The following is a 21,330-nucleotide window of genomic DNA, read 5'->3' as shown; positions in this document are numbered from 1 at the left end:
TGCCCGCCAGGCAGCGCAGCACCCAGCCCATCAAAACTCTGATTAAATTGCTTTTTTTAAAAAAGTTTTTCTGACTCAATCTTGTTTACTTAGAAATGCCATTCCTCAGGTTACACTTTGTGGCATTTCTCATCGCTTTGTGGTATCTTCAGATGGTTTCTTTTTTTCTGTGGAGACCAGGAATAAAAATTCAGACAGTGCGATGTGAGAGGATTCTTCCCAGACACAGAATGTGCCAAATTGCTGTAGACGTGGGCAGGAGCCACAATGCCTGTAAAGGCACTGCGCATTCTGCCAGTGCCCCCTCCATCCTGTATTCCCAGAACAATTTGAATGTTGTGTCACAGCCATGTGCCATTTTGAGATCTGCACAGACTGCTTTTTGCTTCTTCTGAAAATGAAGGAGGGCACGGCTTTGTATCGGGGTGGCTGTGGGGGTGATGTGCCCTCTCCTCCCTCAGCTACACTCAGTGCCTTTTACAGCTTCTTCCAAAGTAAGGCAAAATATTCAAAATAGTGTTATGAGTGTACGTTCTGTGCCTAAGTTACACAGCAGCTTTCCTGAAAATGGTATGCTTAGAAGATACATGTTTAAAAACTCCTTGAAGTGTAATAAATCTAAGAATAAAAAACTAATAAAGCGTTCTGCCTCGGTCTTCTTTTCTTGTTTTCCACTCCTGTTGTGTGCTGCCTGGAGATGAGATGATAAGACCTTTGAAACAGAGATGATCTTTTATGAAATGTGTCTGAATAAGATCTATCCTAATATGCCGAGCTCCCGGAGAGGTAATATTGCTGTGGGTACACTGTCCATTAACTTCAGACACATATGTCTGAGCTTGCTTTATTAGCAGGAGAGGTAAAGCAATCTTTCCTGGAATGGGGTTCATCTTGTTCCACAGGTGGAAGGCTGCTTGGCAACTCAGCCCCCACCTCCCTTTGTAAGAGGCACTGGATGAATTTGTTAAGCCATGTAGTGCTAGTTGTCTCTCTTGGCTTTATGGGGAATCTTAGGATGTGTCCTTACAGCATGTATTGCAGTACATCCAATGAATAAGTGCTCAGATAAGAAAATGCGGTTTTAATTTCCAGTGGGTCATAATGGTAAATAAATAGAATGACAGAATGTCGTGAGGAAACTATGAAGAACACTGATTGTGTTCAGTCCTTTGAGTGAAAGTTAGTGAGAGACACAGGCAGCTGTAATCAGCTTTTGCTAAGGTTGCACTGTGTATAGTGCTAAGAAGTCAGAGGAATGGATGCAATGTACACCCAGTGTAGTGCAGAAAGGAAATCTCTGAAGCAAAGAGGAAGCTTTAAGGCTGCTCTGCTTCATTTGCTGCTATTTTTGTTCATTTAATCTGATATCCTTAGGCCACTGTGGTATATCCACACTGCTTCCATGGCAAATCCATGGGAAGTGGCTGAGGTGAGTGCCCATAGTTTGCAGCTCAGAACTGGAGTTACTGATGGGAGATGTGTTATTGGAATACCTTTAGCAGATGTTTTGTGTGTTGCTTTCAATCTAGACAAAAGTTGGGTTTGACTGTTTGGTAATAAATATTCAGTATTTAATTCCTGAACTACTGATTCCCCCAGTAGCATTTATTGCCTTCAGATTGCAGTGCTATGATGAAGATGTGACAGATCTGTTGAGTCACTTACCATTTGTCATGCATTTCTTCAGTTGCTTTTATTCCTCTAGTTTAAATTACCAATGAACGATTGTAGCAATGGTGCTTGAATTGCTCTGTGTGACTTTGCCCCTCAAGTCATCTCTGTGATTCAGCTTTGGTCGTTATAGCATACTTAGGAGTTCTGAGCACTTTACTGGAATAGCCATCTTTAGCAGCCAATGCTGTTGCACAGCAAGGAGCTGTGCTGCTGGCACCACCGGGTCGTGCTCTCTGTGCTGCACTGCTTGCCGAGATTTGTGCATTTTGTTCTGGATGTTAAAGGTCAGCCTGGCTGACCTAGTAAGAGGTTGATTTTCATTGGTCCTTAGTTTGCTTTGATCATTGTCCAGATATTCCAAAATATACCAGGACTCCGTTGTATACGTGTATTTATTTTTACAACTCTCTATTAAAGTAGAAGTTGCCTAAAATCAGGGGTTCTAATTAAGGTGTATGTTGCTGATGCCTTAAAGAACTATATATCCTTGTGCCACTTGAATACACAACACAAACTTAAAGGGGCTGGGTTATAGATCCATCTTTTTTAGCTAGTAATCTAAGAATCATCTAGCAATTCATAATCTCTCCATGCTGGGTTTTTTGTCTTTTTTTTAAAACTATTATATAAAATACTGCTTCAAATTGTTAACTGTATCTAATTAAATACTATTTGTTCAGCCTAAGATTAATTTCACTTACACTTACAATCATAGAACAGTTTGGGTTGGAATGAACCTTAAAGAGTTTAATCCTTAATCCAGCCCCTCTATCATGTGGTATGGGGGGCTATATCATGAACATACTTCTATCTACTATTTTATGTATGGTTCATTTGCTTCTTACTCTTAAAAATAACTTTTCTTTTCATTTTTCCCCCTCCTTTAAAGGGAAGCTTGTGTATCCAATATGCTACAATGCGTATGGAATGTAGGTGCAGAGTTTGTTTGAGCAGAATGCATTCTGGCAGCTGTCACTGATGTGAGCCTGAGGCTATTCTGCAGGACAAGGTTAACCATGAAGTTTGGTGCAGAGTATGGATACTACAGTGAAACAGTGTTTGCTTCAGTGCCAAAACTGAATTGCAACCATGATTTGAATGGAGGAATTCTATAGCTGCTTGGCTGCCAATGTGTTGCATGATTTGAGCAGTGATAGCAGAGATGAGGAGAAAAGGGCATTATAGCATTTGTGTTTCTGTTCTTCTGGAATATATCCATGCTGGGCATATGGCTGCAGCAGTTACCAGTACCCAGTGTCTCAGAGGAATATCATGGAATATCAGTTATCATGGAAGCTATGAAAGTTTTAAGGGTATTTTTTCTGTCTGTAAGTAGATGAGGGAAAGAGGTGAACTTCTTTCTAATGGTACTCATAAAGATTATGGTCTGTTTTAGCATCATTTTAATGTCATAATTGGAGGAAGTTTGGTTGTCTATCTAGTGGAGTATCACTTCAGAACTCAGTCCATCTTTCAGCATTAGTTATTCAAGTGAAAGCAGTGTGCCAGTCTGCAGTGTGCTTCATCTTGGGAGAGCTGCTTAAAGAGATGACATTTCAGTTATGACAATTTTTGCAAAGTAAAACATCAGTGGGAGCATTATTTCAGTGTGACACCTCTGAATACATTGCCTGCCTCAGAATAATCAAGTGATATTCTTTATTACACACAGAGCGTGTAATTTGGATGCAAAAATATATTGTGGTAAAGCAATGTTTTATCTTCTAACAATTTATTTCAGCTGTGTGACTGAGCTGGAATTGTGCAAAGAATAAATGTGATGTTGTACCTGCAGTCTGCAGGCAATACATTGATAGTTTTGTTCTACTTCCCATGTGGGCTGGGCTGATGTACATCACTGCTGTATGCCACGCTTCCTGCAGGTCAGGTGTGATGCATGCTTACTGTAGGACATGCTTTAAGAATTACAACTTCCTGAAGTGCCACCAAATAATTCAGCTGCTGCTTGTTGGCATCTGTCTGACCTACCTGGAAAAAAGGACCAAATGGATATAAGAGATAATTGTTCTCTTATGCTGGTGTAGATTATTACTGAGTGTACTTATTCAGTTTTTATCAGCAACTTTCTCAAACTTTCATTCTGCTTTGCTGTTCATCGTGAAGAAAGAACAGAGGAATCAAGAATGGAGCTGTGCTGCAGCTGGTGACAGTGGATAGACCAAGAGTTTGGGTGTGTTGTACTGGGATGGGACACAGAGGGAGATGAAAAATCAAAGCCCTGAAGTGGGAGTACTAGAGGATGGGGGGATGTGGAGGCATTCAGATGGAGTGAAGTTCTGTTTATGGTCTCAGACAAAAATGCTTTAGTTTGCTGCTATGACAGATTCTAACCAATTTTATAATATCTGTGACATGATAAACAAAGCTTGCTTAGGAAATAATGACTTAGAAGTTCTGTGTAAGGTTGTATTTCTTTTTCTTTTTCCCTTCACAAGTTTAATAGAAACAAAACTTAAATATGTGCTTCATATGTACTACAATTCCATCCCTATAGGGTTAATGTTTTTTCAATAGCCAAGTTAAATTTTAAGCATTGTAACCAATTAATTAAGGGGTTAGGTTCCTGATTTTGTTTTATAAGATATGGAAAGCTGAAAAACGCACTGTGCCGTGGAAGAAGATGAGCACAAATGGGTTTGAGATGGTGCAACCTGTTACTAAATCCTAAGTTAGGATATTTGCAGTGTGAGCTACCAGAGATGTCTGCTATCCTGTATTACAGTGCAAATGAGGCTAGCAAGACTGCATGGTGCTGGTCCTTCCTTGAGAGAGATAAGCAGGTTGGTGAGTCCTACTCCTTTGGACATGAAGTAATTTTCTTGTCTCCTGTCTCCTTTATGGAATGAGATGGAATGATGCTCCTCCTTGCAGGGAACCAGGCATTCAGAGGCTGAATTTCCTGAGATCAATTTGAAATAGCAACAGTGAGAAAAAGCACAGCTGTCTGTCTTCAAGCTTAAAGTTTAAGCACTCCTAGAGAGCATTTCTACAACTCTTCCTCAGAGGTCTTTCAAATTTCACGGTTTTTGTGACGTCTTCACCTTCAGCTAAACTGTGATGTTCCTCTTGATCACTGGCACTGCAGAATGGCAGTGTGTGTTCAGGTCGGATGTTAGGCAGAATTTCTTCTCAGAAAGACTGGTGCGAGGCATTGGCACAGGCTGCCCGGGAGGTGGTGGAACCACCATCCCTGGAGGTGTTCGAGAAAAGGGTGAATGTGGCACTGAGTGACGTGGGGATGAGTGGATGTTTGGATCAGATGATCTTAAAGGTCTTTTCAAATCTCAGTGATCCTGTACGTAAAGGGGAGCTTTGTTTTACCGCGCAGTATCCCATACCGGGCGGCCGCCACTCCCCCCCGCCCATCCCGCGACCCACGGCTCCGGGGGCCATAAATCCCTCCCGCCGGCCGGAGTCGCCGGGCCGCAGCACGATGGAGGCGGGCGGCCGGGCTCTGCGCTGCGTGCTGGCCGCCGTGGGACTGCTGTCGGCGCTCAGCGCGGCGGGGACGCTGTTCCTGCTGGCGCAGTGGCGGGAGCTAAGCGCGGCGCTGCGGGAGTTGGAGGCGGCGCGGCTCCCCGCGGCCAACGGCTCCGTGCGGGACCCGCTGGGCTCAGCCGGGCCCGGACACCCGCCCCCCGCCCGCAGCAGGAGGAGCCGCCGCGGGCACGTGCGTGCCGAGAGTGAGGAGATGCTGATGATGCTCACCTACTCCATGGTGCCGGTAGGGCGGCGCGACGCGTGCGGCCCCGCGCGCTCACCGTGGTTCGGTCTAATGCTTAGAGCCGCACTGAGTAACATGGTGGATATAACATTGAGTGACATGGTGGGGATGAGTTGATGGCTGGACTGGGTGATCTTTGTGGTCATTCCGACCTTAATGGTTCTATGATTCTCTGAATCTGAGTGACTCACAAATAAAATCAGTGGAGAAAATGTCACAGGCTTTGGAATGCTGTTAAAACTGTTTGCTATTGGTGGAGTTGGATAATTGTGACAGTGGCAGCTACACGTGCCACCCCTCTGTGGTTAAATGACACAAATTTTATTGTGCTCTCCAAATTCAACTGAGAGACACAAAGTGTATTTTAATAGCATGTGACAAGACTGTCCACTTGTGCCCCTCCTCTGTTCAAATCAAGATGTGCTCCGTCAAAATATATTGATGGAAAGGTAGTTGGCTCCTGGTGGCTGTGCTGCAGGCTGTGCTGCAGGCTGCACACTGTAACGTGCTCTCTGAATGCCAGGCTTGTAACTGTTGTGTGGACTGCACTGAGTGGCAAATATAATGCTGAGATAATTGCAGGGCTTCAGAGCGAGCTGTAATCACTTCAGTGATCACAACAAAACCACTCAGATTAAAATGCAGTTTGAATTAGAGAATGCTTGGACAAGGTGTATTTTACAAATTACAGCACAGAAGCCTGGTGTTTGAGAGATGAGGGGAAGGAGAACAAGCAAATCCTGACTGCAACAGCCGTTGAGCTAAGTTAGGTTGACTCTGAAGCTTCTCAGAATGACTGGGACTCACAAAGGCACTGGGGCCAGGTGCCCACTGGGTCAGGGTTGATGCTGTAGGGGGATGAAGTGTTTGAAATCATAATACAATGATAAAAATAATAGAAAGGCTTCCAGTAGAAGGGGAAAGAACTGCTTTATAATGGCCAAGAAGCTGATTTGTGGAATTGTAGCATGGGCATTTCCATAATGATTTTCTTAATGTCTTCAGTAGGGCTTACAGTGAGGCGTACCAAACAGGTTAGTGTCAGAGAATCACTGCACGAGGAAGTGGTTGGTGTCTCAGTGTAAGAACAGGTCTAAATATTTTATTCCTTGAAGCACAGTAATGGTATCTTTGGTTTTGTAAATCAGACCATTTTCTTTGAGCTGTCGTGTTTTACCTTGCTTTGAACTTAATTTCTTTACAACATTAGGTCCGAGTGATGGTGGATTTATGTAACAGCACAAAAGGGATATGCTTAACAGGTATGTTAATTGCCATGAACATTACATTTGTTTTTACCCTCAGCAATACAGAATCACAATGTTTTCAAAGAATTTGAAGTAGATAAAGTTTTACATGACAGATTTTGCTATTTACCAAAATTCATATTTGTGTATATATATGTATATATCACTTACATTATCTACTTAAAAAAGATAGCAGGTGCCACTTTGGGACTTACCTATACTTACTTATAAATGCTGGAAGTTTATGAGTTCAGTTGAACCCATGTTTCCTTGGGCTCCAGAGTTGTGAAATCACAATTACTCAATGCCTTCTACAGCTTTCTGCTCTTCTGACTCCATTAAACTCTTTCTTTAGTCCTGGCTTTCTCTGCTGTCACCCTTTCTATTACCTCTCAAGCACCTTTCTTACTTATCTTATGCTGTTACAAGGATAATTAAGATCCTCAGGGTCTGAGATGGCATACAAATTTTAGGCACTAATACACATAACTTTGTGGTGTGGGGGAGAGATTCAGTTACTGGAAAACTGGCAGTAAGTTACTAAGTGGTATTGTCAGTGCTCATTAAAAGGGATAATCTCTGTGATGGCATTATAAAATGGTTTTTACTCATGGTGTTCTGTAGGGAAATCGAGGAATTACTGTTATTTTGTCTTAGAGATTTTATTTTTGTTGAAACAAGGCAGTACTCAGTGACTGGATAAAAGTGCTCATGGAGCTGATTTGCTCCTTTAAATGCAACAACTTTTTTTTTTTTTTTTGATGTGTATTGGGATCACAAAAGACAAATCTTGTAATGGAAATATTTTCAGGTGATACTTTACTCCTGCCTGCTGTGCTTTCTTACCATTAGGGCCCTATACTCAAATTAAGTCAGAAGGAATAAGGCAGATGTTATTTTAATAAAAGTTGTAGAATAACGAAGGTCCAGTTTCTACCACACCAGGCAATTCTCCAGCCAGATGCTGTGGTGAGTGTGGTGCAGTGCAGAGAACAATTCCATGTAAAAACAGTGGTGTTCATATGTTTGCTTACAATACAAAACATGTAAATTCATAGGATTTCCTTTTGACGTGGTGTGCTTTCCTCCCCTTTTCGTTGTTCTGATCTAATACTCATCACTTCAATCTGGGATTGTTTTTGTTTACGTGCTAGGATAAACTCACTGTTTCTTCTTTCTTGTGTTCTTTTGCATGTTGTTGGTGTAGGCCCACCAGGTCCCCCAGGTAAGACATTTTCACAACTGCAATAATGGTTTTGGGTCACTGAAACAGTTGTTGGTACAGATGTTGAACTATAGAAATGCATCTTTACAGTATAGTCTTTCTTTGCTAATTAGAATGAAGGAGAATAGAGTGACTACTTGCCTTTATCACTTTCCTACTAATGTCAACCTGTGCCCCTCTGGGGGTAGAGGGGAGGTTGTGTTTTTGTGTTGGAGGTGAGAAAATTGTATAATGTTTGCCAGAGCATATTTGTTCAAAGCTAGATGGTGTTCAGAATTTTCTGGTAGCATTTAGGCAAGAGTGTTGTAAAAGAGTAGCTGATTATTTTAATTTAATACTATAAACAGCACTTAGAAATGCTGATTATTGATTTCTGAAGTTATGGTGAATGGTGACATTTCTGTTGTGCTGTTTGGCTTCTTCAGGGCCTCCCGGACTCGATGGACTGCCCGGCTACAATGGCTCAGATGGAGCCCCAGGTGTCCCAGGTCACAAGGGAGAGCCAGGACTAAATGGAAAGAGAGGAAAAATGGGTATACTTTATTGTTAAATAAAATAAAACCTGTTCTCACTGTTACATTCAGATGCAATTACTGTTAGACCTTTGTTACAGGGAGAAGGGATTCAGTGTCCACAAAGGATTTGCACTCTGCAGAATTCTGTAATGGTCATTGTCTTGCACTAAGTTTTTGTAGATCACTTCAGATGTATTCTAGACAGTGAAAGATGGTATAAATATATTGTCAAATATTGCAAATTAAGGCTATAAAATAAAATTAATTGCACCTCAGTATTCTGAAATTTCTTGTAAATAATGTCATTATAAGAATATTTCCGTTCCTTCAGCCTGCCAACATAAGGAATCTTTGACTTCAGAGGGCTTTAAAAATGAAGGCTGAGTTTGGGCCAATTGTCTGTGGTTGTTTGAAGGCAGTACATTGTCTGTCACTGTAGTGTTCATCAGCTTCTTTTTGTTTGTTTAATGGGAAATGAAAGTGAAAGCCTATTTTTAGAGTCAGAGGGCAATTGTGCAGAAGACACGTTTCAGATTTCTCCCCAAAACTGTAATTCTGTTTCTGGTTTCACAATTTCAGTGTAATTAGTAATACTGTAAGTGGAAGGACAAGTATTTTCTCCTCAAGTACTTACAGATATAATGTGAACCCTTGGCCTGCAAGAACACTTCTATTTCTGGCTCTGTGGCAGCTCACCTCTCTTCTATAGCACAAAATACTGACATGAAGGCAGGGAGTGGAACGTTTTGGTGTCAATTGTACAACCACACCATTGTGTTCCTTGTTGCAAAATGCTCCGGCCAAGGTTACGCAGGACAAATGAATGTCTTGTTAAAAAAGTTACTCTGCTAAATGACCAACCACGGGAGGTGTACAGAGTGATCATGCTTGCAACAAGTGCATGTGGAAATGTTAGTGGGCAGTTACTTTGATGTTTGCTGGGGCAAGGGAAAATGTTGGAAGTGCAGTATGGCAAGTCACCGAACAACTAGGGTGAATGCATTTTGTACTTCAACAGAGTGTATTGATTTTAGGACACACTTACCATGGGTAAGTGTTCTTTGTACCGAAATACTTTTTATTTCTAGGTGTGCCAGGACCAAAAGGTGACCAAGGGGAGAAAGGAGAACCTGGAGAAATAGGTTTACCTGGCAAGGACGGTATGCCTGGTGTGAAAGGTGCAAGAGGAGCAAAGGGAGAAAAGGGGGATGCAAACAATGATGTGTTGTTGGAAGGTAGGAAGAAGCACTCTCTCTTGCAACAGTGTACATAGTGGAGAAATAGACACTCTGCTTCTGTAGCATGAACATGATCTATAAGAGTTGGACCAGCCAACGCGGCCACTTCATCCTTAGGGAAGTTTCTGGGCATTGCTACAGTTCAGATATTAGAATCTCTCAGTAATAGTCTCAAGGGTATGTGCAGCTCCAAAAATAAAATGACTGCCCAGGGTATTGTCTTCATTATGCATGTCTTCAGGGGATCCCTTCATTATGCAGTTCCTCACAAGAAGACTTATGTGTATGTTCCACCCTTTCCAGGATGCGAATTCCACCCTTTCCAGAATGCTTCCAGACAGCTGATCTCCTGCTCTTTCATGCAGTGTAGTTTTACTTATGTGTTAGAAAATGAGAGCAGATTTCCACTCGGGAATATGTAAAGAAAGCATCATGGCAACTGTATGTGTAAGCAGCTAAAACTGTAGCACTGGAGCCCTTTAAACTGAAGTATTTGAGAACACTGTGCAGTTGTGCTTTATAACTCTCTAATATGCCTATAATCCAGACAGATTAAATTGCACTATTGTCCTGGAACCTGTGAAGTGCTGGGTGGTTCACCTTTCAGGAGTCAGACTTGATGATCTTTATGGGTTGCTTCCAACTTGGGATGTTCTGTGATACTATGATTCTAAGAATTAGCACTCCAGAGAGTTTATTGAGCTGTATTTTTTCCTGTACACAAAGACCTCTTCAGAAGACAAGCTATTTTAGAGATCTCTATTAGGTCTGTCATGTTGACTCTCTGTTCTCTGCAGGTTACATCCTTGCCTGCAGGACCTGTGACGTTGTGCTTTGCTTTGTACACAGGTGCAAAAGGTGAACCTGGACCACCAGGCCCCCCTGGGCCTCCTGGGCCTCCAGGGCCTCCAGGAAAACGTAAAGGTAAAGCACAGCTTCAGGAGAATATGTACAGCAACAAATGCACAGGTTAGTTCTTTCCACTGTTCTTTTTAATATTATTGACAGGTTCAAGATTAAGCACGTTGTTCTAAGTGTCATGAAGCAGTGATTGGCTGCAGATTTCACAGCAGATACTGTTATAGCCAAGATAAGAACATCCATACTGACAGTTCATAGACTGCTGAAATGCAGCAGCTGCACTCCTCTCTCCTTTCCCTCTCCCCTCCATATAGGAGTGGAGGAGAAAGGTACACACGGATGTTTGGAGATCTTGCTCATTCTGTTGTAAAACTCAGCAGCTGTATTTTATATGCATTTGAATTCTCGAGTCACTGAAGTTTAGACCAGTTTGACAAGTTATGTTACCTCAGAGCCATTCTTATTGGTCATTGAAGCAGTATGAGGTGAGACAAGCTGTTGCTTGGTTGCTCTGCAGTGTTCTGCCCACTGTTCTACAGTGTTCTACAAACACTGTTGTATTGTGATAACTGGAAAATATTAGATCGATCCATCAGTTGATAATGGAAAGCAAAGAGAAGCTGTTGCTAGAACAGCATTTGTATTTCTAGCTTGAAAATGGAAGGAAACTTTTGGTTTTGGATCTATATATTGGATCTGGCCCTGCTGTCCTTTTGTCCTTTACCCCGGATAGTATTACATTTGATGCCAGAGGTATGATTTTCAGTGACTGTTACTCCCTGTACAGTCTTGGGATGATTTTTCCTCCTCACTGAGAAGGTCAGAGTGATAGCAAAGAATGTCCCAGGTAGTAATTTTCTTTCTTTCACATTTTTCAGAAAAGAAGGGAGTTGTCTGTGACAGTGTTGGTTAAATGAGGTTTCTCTGGAAACTGGAAATGTATGAACTAAGACAAACAGTGCAAGTGTGACGTATGCAGAGCGATTCGTAAGTCTTGTCATTAGTAGGGTGGTATTGATTTGATGTTGCCATAGTAAAGTTGAGGAGGGGGAGCATGGTTCTTCTCCAGTGCTAGGAAAAAGTCCTTCAGTGGTAATGGATTCAAAATACTGTTCTCGCTTCTTTCTTCTGCCCATTTTTCATTAGCAGCCCTTCACGTTGCAGGCAAGGCACTCAGCATTTAGGATGTCTAGCACCTGAATTGTTCACTGCAAGGAGATTGCTAGTGATTAGCTACTAGCAATGTCCATTTCAGCTTGTAGGAGTTTTGAGTGAGCTAGGCCTGGTATGTATATTAATGTCATCTTTTTTTGGTAAGATGAAATCTTTTTTATTATAAATGCTGTTAACTGGTGAATATTTAATGCTGGAACATACATCAATTATTTCTGTCTTTTATTCTTAACTTAGAATGTAACTGTAGTAGCATGTGAGATTTCAGTTGGGAGACGCTGGGTACTGAAGCATCAGAATGGAGCCCAAAGAGCTGAGCAGAAATTTGATGCTATTTAAAATTCAGAAGTGTGTGAAGTGCTGTGCAAGATCTAATTAGAGCATTTACTCAGGTAGCTTTTTTCCAGTTGTTGATACTGTCTGAAGTTCTTTGGAGGGTTAAACTTTACCAGATGGATTTCTGGTGGATTTGAAATCCCGGTGTGCAGATGGGAGTTATGTTCAAAAACTTTGCACAGAAGAGGTGCTCCTCAGTGAGCATTTAAATGTTATGAGTAGTGAATTGTGTGACCATAATGCAAAAATAAATCATCTTTTCTTATATAATAATCATATCCCTTTGAAGATAGAGAATACATGTCCTGATTTACAGCTGTAATTAAGTTATTGCATAAGAATGTAGGAATGATTTCCATGAATCAGATTTTACCTGTTTCAAAATTTACTTTCCTTAAGAGAATAGAATAATTAGTTGCAAGCTCAGGTACTTTGTTCCCATGATTCTGCTAGCTAATTCTAGAAGAAACAGCACATCCCTCACTCTACCCTTTACATCCTCCCCCAGATTTACCATAACCATACTTCTAATGTCCTGTAAATTCTGTTAACTCTCAGCCAGAATATTTTAGAATCAGAAGAACCACTATGATATTTATTATTATTATTATTTTGGGTGGAAAGAAAGCAGTGGAAATTTCACATAGTGGTCTCTGATAGAAAGCTTTCTAATCTTAATTGCTTTCTGTTTCATGCAGCTGAAAGTTCCCAGAGGGGTTTGCAAATGTTCTCAAATCCAAACAGTGCATTCATCTTCATAAGAAACATTGACCTGGTCCTTGACTATTCCACAGCGTTAGATAAACCACTGTATGAGGAGCTGTTCATGCAGTTAATTTTATCAGTTTCCTTGGGCTGAGACTAATAAGCTTGTGCATCACAGCTTGTAATTTCTGTGGGGTGGATTCCTTTCTTGAGATATTTTGAGAAGACTGAGATCAAAACCTGGAGAAAGAGTATTTGGGGGATTTCTGGGTTCCAGCTACAGGCATGTCTTCCCACAGCTGGATTGACTGTGCCTTTTTTAGGAGAGAAGTTGTGATCAATTACAACTTCAAATGTCGTATCAGTAAGTGTTTTAGATAAATGAATGTGTTGTTTTTGGTCTGCCTTGGAGTATTTTCTTTCTGTATCAACAGAGAGAGGTTATAACCTTAAGGAGGAAACAAAGCAGTGCAATCTGCTCTTTCGTTCCTCAGTGTCATACTGCCCTTTCAGCTTTACTTTATGGATACTTCATACTTTTGCTACCTTGCTAGTTTCAACGTCATCACCGTCCTGCAAAGCCCAGGAATCAGTTGGAAAACAGCAGTGAAAATGTGTGAAATGTGGAAGGAGGTGAATGTTAAGAACTGGATTAGAAGAGAGGTGAAGTGAAATCAGGATGTCTTCAGCACAGGACTGAGAACTATTTGTTCTTTGTAGTTTTTCATTGTAACAAAGTAGAAATGTGCTGCATTGTTTTAAAGACAGAAGGTGCATCTGTGTTTACAGAAAAGGTTTTATAAATAATCTCATAAAGGCATCATTTAAATGGTAAATGCTGCAGAAAACCCAACCGGTTAACCTTCAAATCGTTGAGGAGTGAGGGAAAACGTTTGCAGTTGTTTATTTGCTTCTTTGGTGAACCATTTCTCTGTGGAAAGAATATGGTGTATAATTTCCCTTAGTCTTTTGTGTTGGTTCTTTAATGACACAGGTGGCTGATCTGCATTCTTATGCATGCAGTGCTCATTGTGTACATTAAGTATGGTTTACTGTTCTGGGGATTCATGGCAAGTTCAGAACTTCCACGGTTGTCTACAGAGTGCAGCCCCACTGCTGGTGTGTCCAGATTTTGAGGTGTGAGGTCCTTGAGTTTGGCCATTGCTCACTCCCAAGGAAGCAGATTTGGCATTACGGATAAGTCAGCCAGCTGGCAGCTGCCTCAGTTATCTGCTGCTATCTGAGGAGAGGGACAGCACTGCCTTTCAAAGCACCTGCTCTGAAATTCTCAGCTAGAGGATGAAATCTGCTGAGCAAAACCAGTTGCTCCTCAAAGTTGTCTGTCAGCCTGATAACTTCAAGGGAACAAACTCACCTGAACACTTCATTTGTTCATTTATTTAAAATCACTTAAGTGTTTCTCTAGATGAAATAGAATCCCAAACATCATTTCTTTAGTTTAGTGAAGCCACTGATGCGTGTCTGTCACGTTGAATGTAGAAAGATGTCACCTTTGACCCTTTCTCTCTGAAATCCAGGTGAGACGTGTGCTGTACCAAATGATGATACCTTGGCTGGAAAAGCTGAAGACAGACCCTCCGGTCATTCCAAAAAAGCTGGTAACCTGCTAGAGTGTCAGCCTAGCTGCTGCTTGCTGGGTTGCAGTCAAACAGGTAACAGACACATGCTTTTTCTCTACTAGAGTGTGTCATAACATCTGTAGGAAGTCCTGTTCACTTTGTCAGCGTACAGCAAACGTTTGGAACGTGGATGCGGGAACCTGGGAATGTGAGCGATGAAAGGATTTGGCTTACCATGCACTTCTCAGGTATGGCACTGCTAGTTACCATCAAAAGTCAGGCTTATTAACATTGCCTTCGTAATTCCTTCAACCCAGATTAATGTTTCAAACAAAGCGTGATGGTTTTACCCACATCTTTTTGAGAGTGTTTTCCATATCACTCTTTAACACTTAGCTATGCATATGATGATAGACATTTCTAATATTTTCTGACGTTTTCAGAATCCAGTGTTGATTCTGAATAGCTTGAGGATTTTTTTTTAGTGCCCATTGTCCATGTCTTTGTATTCTTGTCCTTTACCACTTTCTATGGTTTTAATTTAATCCCCTAAATTGTAGCTAGGACTTTGCCTCACCATTAAGGGAGAGTGTAAATGAATCAGATGCTATGTGAGCTACATTATTGCAGGATCTTTTCCAGGACGTGAATGGTGGAAGGAAATATTGTCGCAGTTTAGCAAGTGTGTTCAACATTAAGGCTGATTACTCAATGGGAAGCTGCCCCTTGAACACCTTTATGTGTTCTTGGCTTTGCTTCTGGATTATTTTATCATGTTCCAGCATATTAAATTATTGTTGAAAACATAAATACGATTATTGTCTGTCACAAACCTGATTCTGATTGAATTTTAGGGTAGGGATTTCAGAAATTAGGTAAATCAAATGATGGTCTTTTAATTTTATTATTTATTCTTCCTTTTAGGAAACTCTATAAAAGAATATGAGAATTCCAATGCCTTGCTGAATGACAGCTACAGGATCATTAACATCACAGGATTCTTTTACGGTTGCGGTCACACAGTACAAAACAATCATCTGTACTACCAAAAGGGAGGAACCAATGTCATTCTCAAGTAAGTCAAATATAATTTGCTTAAGGCTAATGATGTGGTGGAATGAGGAGCCATATGTTAGCAATGGAGATGGACCTCAAAAAGCCAGGCCACTTCTTTTGTACTGTTTTGTTTCTTTTTGGTACTATCTAGCATAGGAAGAATGGAAGAAGTGGTTCAGAATTCTTTTCAGAATAGAACAATTAACACTTTTCTGTCTGTAATTGGAATGTGGGTCACTGGCCTTCCATGCAGTCTATGTGTGCATCATGTGTTGGAGCTGAGGAACTGGGCTTCTCAGCTCATTACTCTGCTGTGACAATTAGCTCTTTAATCACTGTGCAGCACTGTGTCCAGGCAGATAACTGTAGCAGTAACTATATGATGTATGAGATGCAAAACAGTTGGTCCTTCAGATTGAAAAGATGCTGTGTGCAGAGATGGCAGTGGATTTTTCTATTGGAAGATTCTTGGGTCCAGCAGGTTCCTATTATACACTGGTGTTTTTGCACTTGGATTCTTTGCTGTGTTCATAATTGGCAGAAAGAAATGTGATCTGAATAAGGAATACAAGGGTCAGAAAAAAGAACGTGATTAAAGAAAATAAGGTGTGTCTGTATCTACCTGCATTAGCATAGCAATTGGTTCAGCCTCAGTCTGGGGGACACAGATAAAGGGTTATACAACTGAAGCCCACTTGTGGAACATGTTGGCTTACCAGAGCTTCTTCCTGGGTTGATGCACAGGTCTTGCTCCCAGATAGCACTGTTCTTTGCTGGTAGGGGTTGAGTTAATGCTGGTAAGGGTTGAGTTAATGCTGCTCATCCACAGGAATGCACCAAGGCACAGGAGTAGCGACCTGTGATTGAATGTTCCATTGTGGAGGAATCGCTCCGCTGTTTGGTTTCCTTCTAGTAAATTTCGGTAATTCTCCCAGTGCATCACCCTGAATTTGAACTGGAAATTACATCCTTATTTCTTCAGTTTCTACTGATGACAGACAATAAAAATCAAAAACAGAATCTCATCTTGTGGGAAGAGCCAAAGAAATACAGCCCAAGGGCAAGTGAAAGATTTCATCTTCTTTCAAGCTCAGTTGACTCTGATGTCTGAGCCAAGAACATTACTGTACTTTGATGTCTCTACCCAAGCAGGTGTGTGTGCCTTCTTCCTATATTCATTTAGATGCTAAGGAATGTAAGCAAGCTGCTTGGATTCTATAATATTTATTCTGCCAAAGACAAACTCATTTTTTGGCAACCTCCTTTAAATATCTTTAGGGATTTTTGTTTATACATTTTTAATGACCATCTCCGTCTAAACAGTGCATAGTGATAGTACAGAAGTTCCTTACCATTGCTTGGACACCCTTAATTTGGAACTGCCTTCATGCAAAGAAGAACACAAGCTATTCATGGAATCTTCAGAACCTCTCAAAGAAGTTGCTCAAAGTTTGCCATTCTGTTCAGTTGTTCACTCTGAGGTTATTTATTTTCAGCATAAGAAAGGGTTAGGCAGTAAGAAATTTGTTGTAGTAAAATCCTTGATTCTTGGCTGCAAAAAAGCTTCTGGCAGCTTTTGTATTGATGCTGTGCAAAGAACAGCTAGAGGTGGCTAGATGATTTTGCAAATGCTGGAAACATATCTAGGAGTTTCTTGTCACATTTACAAGCTGACAAAATTAGGTTTCTCTGATACCCTTAAGTAAGTTTTCTAGTGATGGCCAGATCCCTTGCATAAGGAATGCTTTATCCCTTCCACTTTTGTCTTGTAATGTTTTTGCACTTCTTTTCATTTTGGTCGACTTACTCATCTCAGTTGATCAGAATACTGCTTGTAGGTTGATGTGGTTGATGTGACATTGACCTGTATCTCACCTTTTACCTCAAGGTGGTGGAAGATTAAGGACTTAATTGAACCATTTGGAGTTCTGGGCTACACAGTCCCCATGGAGTGACAGGAAGGGAACCTCAGGAATGAAACCTCACTATTCTGCTTCAGAATTTTCACATAAAAGAGAAAAAGACAAGGTTTTCTATGATTCTATGATCTTGCTCGTTTCTAATGCATCTTGAGATGCTTTTTGCCTTGTTGACTCATATAGAAAAGCCTCCCAAAGAAAACTGGCATTTCTGTGGGACTGTTCCTGCTAGCCCTTGCATCAGGTTGTTTACAAATATGAAGTGAGTAAGTGAGTAATAGGTTTAGCAAGGTCGACACATTTTTGGAAATCAACTCCAGCCCTAAAAGCATGTTTTAATGCAAACATGTGCTGCTGGAATATGGAGCTGCTGCATAGCTGAGTTCTAGAAAAGCTGAAGTGAATCACTTTTTGAATTTTGACTTTTCTTTGGATCATTTTCCCGCATGATTTGTCAGTCTTAAGTCTGCCCTTTCAGAAAACTCTTGGATAGTAGATTCCTGGACTGAAAAATTCTTTTCCTGTATTTGAGGAAATTAGCTATATAGTTACAGAAATATTAGACAGTGAAATGTGCTTTGTGACAGCATGCATTTCTTAAAAGGATAAAAGCATACTCTGCACTTACTAGAGCACTACACTACTCACTGATTAAATATTAACGGCAAATATGCTTTGATAGCAGCTGATTATCTTCTTGCAATTGTAGAAGAATTCAATTTTAAGGTGCTAAATGCCACTATCTTTGGACTAGCATCATATTAAGGAATTTCAAGGAATAAAACCACTTTTATACATCAGAGAGGAGACATTCAAGCTGTCCTTTCGGAGGCATGAGGTCAGAATTTTGGCTCTGCAAAAGTAGCATTTTTATTCCTTTGATGTTCATTTGAGCAAATCACTGCATTATCTGAACTATTTTCAAAAGACGAGCTCTAAGACTAGGTGAACCTGCCCAGAATTCATGCCAGTTCGGTCAGTCACACTCTCTCCCTTTAGCTCCTGCCAGGTAGAAGGCAAATTTCTGTAGATTTCAGTTTGGGGCTTCACCTGGTATCTCATTTTTTCACACTCGTCCTTTCTTTTAGTTGGCTTCCTTCATCTTACTGATATTAACATTCATAGACTAAATGAAACTAAACTTACCAAAGTGAATTCATGCTCTTGTGTGCCCCAAATTGGTTATTATTGTCAAGTTTTCTCCTGGTGTTTTGGAAGGTGCTTTCGGTGGAGCGCTTCATTTTAAAAGATAACGCTAGAATTGTCCTTAAGTATTTTCAACAATGCTTCTATCAGTAATTACATCCTCTGAATCAATCCATCCAGCCGGTTGAAATACAAACACACTTTTAACACAAGGTACTGATACTTTATTTCCTTTCAGACTTGGGCTTGATAAAGCGTCGCTGGGCATGCTGCTCATTGAGAATGCCCTGTATCACGGCCGTAACTACCTCTTTTCTAACTCGAAGACGTATTTCAACATAGCAGTGGATGAAAAAGGACTGTGGATTATATATGCCTCAAGCACTGATGAAACAATAATAGTAGCACACATTGATGAAGAAACGTTCTCGGTCATTCGGCATATCAATACTACATATCCAAAGTCCAAAGCTGGTAATGCATTCATAGCATGTGGAATTATCTATGTTACTGATACTAAGGACATGACAGTAAGTTTTGCTTTTGATTTACTGAAAGAAAAGCAGGTTGATGCAAGGTTTGAGTTACGGTCTTCACAGTCTGTTCTTGCTATGCTCTCATACAGTCTAAGAGATAAGAATTTGTATACATGGGAGAATGGGAGTTTAATGGTATATCCAGTACATTTTGGGGGATGAATATATTTTAAAAAGGAATGTTAGGAAATCATGTTTGACTAAACAGATTATTTAAAGCTATATGATATACATATTGGAGTCCCTTCACTTGGTATACCCTTTCTGTTCACTGATGGTGGTTTGCGTGCTTGCATAAAAGGGAAATCAGACCCCTTAGTATAAATGCACTTAAATCTTACAGGCTATTTCTTCTTTTTGTTGTTCAGAGAATGTTCGATATTACAGCTGGCACACAGTTATCACAGACTTGCTTTTGTTTTTCCCATTCTTGAGCCAATAATTAGACCTAATGTATGTTGATTATTCCATGGTCCTGTGATCAGCAGTGACTATTTATAACTTCCAGTTGCAATCATCTTATCTGCTGTCATTTTCTAGTCAGCAATTATGGTATAAGTGTCTAAATAATGAACTTGTGTACAAATACTTTCCTCGGTTGCCCCTCTTCTCTGTGAACGTATTTTTGACAAGGATATAGAGCTGTTAAGAGGACTGGAAAGAATTGTTTAAATATCAAAAAGCAAAATCTTCAAATTTGAGAAGTCCAGCCAACTGTTACATCATTAAAAGCACAATCCAGCCCCAGTTGCAAGGAAAATGGTAGTAATGACATTATTAAATACTGACGCCTGTGAAACTGTTTAGTAAAGCAAATGTGGGAAGGAAAGTAACTGGGTATAAAATCGGAAGAAAACATGTACATTTTAAAATTAAAATTCCTGTTTAAACAGTGTTGTAGTTGCTTGTATTGTTGGAATCTCTTCCTTCCCCCTCTCACTGCCACATAAAGTCCACCATTTCATAGAATTACAGCTCACTAAGTGTAGTTACAAGGAAGGTGCACTTCTGATAAATTTTCCTCACACTTATTCATAGAAATGAGGTCACAAAATGGAGAGTGTACTTCTTTGCTGGTATTCTTTGAAAAATGAAATACCTGGAGCAGGATGGCCTGTATTTGTTACAGTGCTTAGTGACTTGATTCAGAAGGTAGCCACTCACATTCAAACTTTCGGGAACAAGAGGCGAAAAGTGATAGGAGCTTTTGATTTTAATTTTGTTCAGTACTTCAGATTTCTAACTTTAACATTGGAACATCCATTGTGTCTTTGTGTGTTTCAATTCAAAATTGCCCTCTGAAAACTTGAATTTCAAAGTTGTCAGTGCCTATTGGTAAATCCGTGGGATTAATCCAAATATTTAAAAACAAAGTCTCTTAAACCTGACTGTACTCAGCTGTTTAATGCCTACTTGGTATCAAGGAGCCATTGAATGGATAAAAAGAATGCAGGATGATCTTTGCATGCAGAACTTAACTCACAGATGTATTAGAAAAATAAAGCTGCTGCAGCTGAGCTTCAGTGTGTGATACCGTGATGGCTGGGCCTGGGCAGTATCCTCTTCTCTTAGCATGTTTGCTGGTTTCACTGAGGCCAGGATTTTGGCCTCCTGTGCTAAGAATAGAGGTGCAGGCAGAGACAAAAAAGCAGAATTAATACTCTGAACTAATAAGCAGGTCAGAACTCATGTGCCAAGAATCCTATCCACAACAATAATGCAAAATGTCACAGTCCAGAATTACATCTTGGGGGAGGTTGTGGTTTGTTTTTTTTTTTTAATTCTGTTACTAAGAAAGTAGACTTCTTAGTTTAAAAAAAAAAAAAAATCATCAGGGATATATACTGGTGAAAATATAGTTTAAGCCAGATTTGAAATTTTTTATATAGCATGCATATATTAAATATGTTAAATTTCTGAATGTCATTGCTGACCCTGTCACATCAACCTACTGGAGAAAGGCCAGCAAACTCCATCTCCTGCCTCAGTGGCTGAGCCAGGCTTCTGTAAGAAGTGTTTCTTGCAGCTGCCTCAGTTGGAGATGGAACTACATGTTAGCTTCATAATTTTCTAGGAAAGCTGAAAATGAAATGCAAAAGTTTTTCTTACTTGAGTATGGTCAGGTCAAGTCAAAGCTCGCTCATTCAGTCTCTAAGAAGTTCAGTTAAGTCTATTTAAATGTAAGAAAGTTCTGAAGTGAAATGTTCCATGAAATAAAAGTAATTTATTTAACTTACAAAGGGAAAACTAAACAATGACATTTACTTTTCTTTCTTTTCCTACTTCACAGCCTGCAATTTAAGACTGCCTTTGGAGAAAGGTGCTTTTTATTCCAGTATATTTTACAATACAGCACAGACATGAAAATTTTCAT

The 21,330-nt window shown here is 40.3% G+C and overlaps 1 protein-coding gene across 1 annotated transcript; it reads left to right on the top strand.

The window, feature by feature from the left end:
- Nucleotides 1–5,128: 5,128 nt before the first annotated feature.
- Nucleotides 5,129–19,118, top strand: GLDN (gliomedin; the record flags this gene model as incomplete). Its single annotated transcript, XM_079540898.1, has 10 exons — nucleotides 5,129–5,419; nucleotides 6,630–6,681; nucleotides 7,874–7,891; nucleotides 8,317–8,424; nucleotides 9,495–9,641; nucleotides 10,494–10,613; nucleotides 14,258–14,338; nucleotides 14,422–14,547; nucleotides 15,224–15,374; nucleotides 18,659–19,118. The coding sequence occupies 10 exons, from the start codon at nucleotides 5,129–5,131 to the stop codon at nucleotides 19,116–19,118; spliced, it is 1,554 nt and encodes a 517-aa protein (XP_079397024.1).
- Nucleotides 19,119–21,330: the final 2,212 nt, after the last annotated feature.

The sequence above is a fragment of the Tetrao urogallus genome (genome assembly GCF_951394365.1).
Source record: "Tetrao urogallus genome assembly, chromosome: 11".
NCBI lineage: Eukaryota > Metazoa > Chordata > Aves > Galliformes > Phasianidae > Tetrao > Tetrao urogallus.
Note: the sequence above shows the minus strand (reverse complement) of the source record. Positions and strands in the feature narration are given on the sequence as shown.